We start from the raw sequence: 4,414 nt of genomic DNA, 5'->3' as shown, positions 1-4,414 counted from the left end.
CAGGATTGTCCTGGGCTCCTCAGCACTCTACCTCCCCACCCTAGCCAGTCCCAGAGACTGTACCTGGAGGGCAGAAGCCAAACTTTCTCACCTTCTTTGGGTGGTAGTCTGGGGACGTCTTTTGCACTGCAACATTGGTGAGGTGAACATCTGGCAGAGGATGATCGTCAAGGACCAGCATGGGAAAGAAGGAGAAGCCCTGCTCCACGTAGTCCCTATGGACCAAACTAAGGCCCTTACTTGGGAATTGATGGGGAAGGCTATGAAACAGTCCAGAGGTCATGTGCATGGGCTTTGGAATCAGATGGGCCTGAGTTCAAGTCACTTAACCTCCCTGGCCTATTTCCCAGCCTATAAATGGGGGTACATAGTAGCATACTGTCCTCACAGGGTTATTTGCAAGATCAGATAAGATACTATATAGAAGTGCCTCTTACAGTGCCTGGCATAGCTGATACTATATTAAGATTTTTCAGCTCAAGAGGAGAGAACACTCTAACAAAGAGAGAGACTAAATGTAGAACAGCCACCTCAGGACATTCTGGGCTCTCTGTCACTAGAGGGGTTCAGGCTGGGTGGCCACATAATAGGAATACTGGAGAAGTGATCCAGTTTAGGGTGGGGTCAAGACTGGTCAGCTGACCTCAGAGTCTCCCCTCTGCACAGATGGACCTGAAATCAGGTTTCAATGGACCAAACAGCCAAGTAGCAAAGAGTAAGCAAACAACCTGAACTAATCCATAGAAAAGTTGAACTGATTAGTTGTGAAATCTTCGGGGGAAACAATTTTCTGAGCTTAGAAATGATAGTAGCAATCACAAGGAAATCAGTGGACAGAGTCGACCATGTCAAAATAACAATAATGAGATACCAAGGCAAAAATGAAAGGCAAACATGAGAGAAGATTTGTGGACATGGTTCCACAGTGTAACAGTTAGCACATCTGCTTTATATGCAGAAAGTCCTGGGTTCACATCCCAGTGGAGCCACAGTCCATGGACTACAGCCATGCCACCCTGAACAAGCCCAATGTCTGATCTCAGAAGCTACGCAGGGTTGGGCCTGGTTAGTATTTGGATGAAAGACCACCTAGGAAGACCAGGTGCTGTAGGCATAAATAATAAAAAAAAAAATTTTTTTAAAGAGAAAAGATTTGTAGCAAATATGACAGGCTGAAGTTTTTGTCACATGAAAATCCCACATAAATTGTTAACAATGAAATTTTATGATCCTAATAGATAATGGATATGAAAACATAAAAGAGAAAATATAACTGGTAAAAGACCCTTTGGGAAAGTGTCCAAAGTTTCTAGTAATAAAAGATGAAATATACAATTTTAAAGGAATGCAAACGGGAACAAAATGCTAATTGGAAGAGATGGAAATTCTAAGGCAAAACCCTGCTTCCCCATCAAGTCAGTTACATTTTAAAAAGCTTTTTATCTGGAAAATCTCAAAATCCACAGAATAGTTACAAGAATAATATAGTGACTACCCATATATGCTTCGCCTGGATGTGCCAATTGTTTCAGAAATGACTTTAAAAAATGACTGCCCCCAGTACTGGGGAGTGGGGATAAAATGAATCCTGTCAGTGAGATGGTAAAAATGCCAAGAGATCTTCTGGAAAACAATCTGGCCACACACCCTTGACCCAGTATTCGTGTGACATCATCCAAAAGAAAAATTTTAATATAGTACAGTATTTATGAAAAAATATTTCTTTGCAGCATTGTATGTCATACTAGGAAGAAACTGAATACTTCTCAAATGCCTGCAGCACGGAGGATTAGTAAACCAATAAATTTACCCAGTGGAATATTTTGTAACTGATAAAAAATATCTACAAGGAAAATAGTGATATAATATTTAGTGAAAAAAAAAGGTTATATTTATACAGTGGGATCACTTGTATATAAAAGTCAAACAATAACAGAAAACTGTACAAATGAACCTGGGAGGAGTACATCAAAATAGTAAGTAGTTATCTCTAGAAATTTTGACTAAACAAGGTTTTTCTTTTTTTTCCTTTTTATACATTTCTGCATTTTCTGATTTGTCTTTAAAAAGCCATAATACTTTTATTATGAAAGCTATGTCCTTTAAATGTTTTATTAATTTTATTATTTAAAGTAATGCATATCGGTTATAAAAACAATTCATAATATAGGAAAATGGGTAAAGTTGAAAATAAATGTTTCCTGACCTGATTCGAATCCTCTGCTGTTTCAGAGTTAATAGATTAGTGAACATCTTTCATACCTTCTTCTAAACAGAAACATACCTCCTTAAAAACAAAAATGGGATTACAAACACATCAATTCTCTACTTACATGTTGTTTTTCATTTAATAGTCTATCTTAGATTTCTTTCTGTGACATGTCAATCAACCTCATTGTATTTGACAGTTGCACAATCTCATGGAGATGCTTTATCATTCATCTCACCATCCCTGAAGGGTGGTTTAAATTATTTCTACTTGTTTACTATTACGGTGTTAAGGTGAATATTTTTGTGTTTTGCGTGTGCATGTATGTATATATATTTGAATAATTGTATGTAAACTATATATATGTAAATATATATTTACTATCAGGTTTAAAATGCCATATTATTTTGTGATCCAAAATTGCTTTATTATTTTAAAAGTTGGTGTGCACCATCTGAAGCAAATATGGCAAAATGTTAATATCTGTTAAATTTGGATGGCAGATGTATGGATTTCTGTTATAGTCTTTTCTGCAGTTTTCTACCTATTTTAAATCTTTCAATATTAAAAATTAAAAACAATTAAAAGAAGGGGTAGAAAATTACATGCATTCACTCACTGTGAAAACAATAAAGCCTCATTAACTAGAAACTAGCACTGGGCCTCTGTTTAATGAGGCCCCATGATGCCCAGAGATCTGCAAACACTCTGAAATGAGGGAAGGGAGACCACTGTGTGTCCTGAGTAGTCATTCTGGGCTCAGCACTGTTGTAAATGCTTTACCTATATCATTTAATTTTAATAAGAATTGAGGTGGCAAACAAAAACAAAACTAAAATAAATTTGATGACTTGCATTTGATAAATGCTTGTTAGAATTACAGAATAAAACAAACACACTGGAAATGTTGAAGTTGCCAAAATAGAAAAATACAAATTATGAAAAATTCCCGGGAGGACCTGCTCCCATTCTAACACACAGGCAAGGCAAATGCATGACCTTGGACAGACGCTTAACTGAATGATGAAATTAAGGCAGAGAGCTGTGAATTAGCTAAAGGCATTAGCTGCATTGCCCAAGCCAGAAGTTTGGCAGCCTCGCCTTCCATTTCCGTCTTTCGCATATGCAGGTAATCTAGTCCTGCACATCTATTTCTGATATTTTTCTGGGTTGTTTGCTCCTTTTCTTCTGATGCTCAGGTCAAAAATCTTAAAAACATTTTTTGATGTTGATATTTTAACCAGATAATACATTTACATGGTTCAAAAGTCAGAGGGTATAAAAACGTATATAAGGAAATATTTCCTTCCCGCCCCTGGCCCCACCCACCCATTTCTCCTCCCAAAGGCAACTTCTGATTCCAGTTTCTTATACATCCTTTCAGAGATGTCTATGCACAGATAAAAATATAGAGAGAGATATCATTTTTTAACATGAATGGGCACATACTTTTCACAGAGTTCTATACTTTATTTTTTCTCCCCATTAACAATACTTCATGGAGATGATTCATATCAGTGCATAAAGCTCTCCCCCATTCCTTTTTTAACAGATACATAGTATTCCACTGATAAATGAGTCATTCATTTAGTTGTTTTCTTTTTCTTTTTTTGCTCTTACAAACAAGGCTGTGCAGTGAATAAGCTCCCTTTCCCTACATTCTAAGTGTACCTGAAGGAGAAATTCCCTGAAGAAGAATTGCTGGGTCAGAGGGAATGTGCATTTTTGTCTTTGATAGACGTTTTCCAGATAGCCTACTAAGTAGTACCAATTTACACTCCTACCAGCAACATATGTATTCTCCCAGCCTTGCCAATACAGTGTCTTATCGAGATTTTGATCCCTGTCAATTTGATGGGTAAAAATGGCATTATATGTGAGCGAATGAGTGAGCCAATGACTAGGCACTCAAGGAAAGGCAGTAAAAGGATGCAAATGTTCTCCAAAGGAGCTTAAACTGCCCAATCTTATGCAAATCAGTGTGAATGTTAGATCTTATGAATACGAATCAAGGTGAATGTTAGGCATGTCATCAATATGATTATCAAGTAGAGCAGTTTGGAGTGAGTTATTCTGAGCAGAGTTGAGCTGCTTTCCTCTGGTCACTGGGGGATCCCCTAGCCCCACAAGACTGTAAGCTTTGGAGGGAAGGGACAAGGCCTGCCTTTTTCACTGTTTTACCTCCTGTGCCCAGACCAAAACTTG

At 37.5% G+C, this 4,414-nt stretch overlaps 1 protein-coding gene across 1 annotated transcript in view; it reads right to left on the bottom strand.

Annotated features, from left to right (window-relative positions):
* TTLL9 (tubulin tyrosine ligase like 9) overlaps window positions 1-4,414 on the bottom strand; it is a 45,588-nt gene that overhangs the window by 19,312 nt on the left and 21,862 nt on the right. The window contains exon 9 of the mRNA XM_023523291.1: window positions 92-199. Within this exon, the coding sequence (XP_023379059.1) occupies window positions 92-199 (108 nt within the window). The remainder of the gene's footprint in view (window positions 1-91; window positions 200-4,414) is intronic.

Source organism: Pteropus vampyrus, unplaced genomic scaffold (genome assembly GCF_000151845.1).
Source record: "Pteropus vampyrus isolate Shadow unplaced genomic scaffold, Pvam_2.0 Scaffold388, whole genome shotgun sequence".
In the NCBI taxonomy this organism is placed as follows: Eukaryota; Metazoa; Chordata; class Mammalia; order Chiroptera; family Pteropodidae; genus Pteropus; species Pteropus vampyrus.
This window is presented reverse-complemented; position numbering and strand designations above follow the sequence as displayed.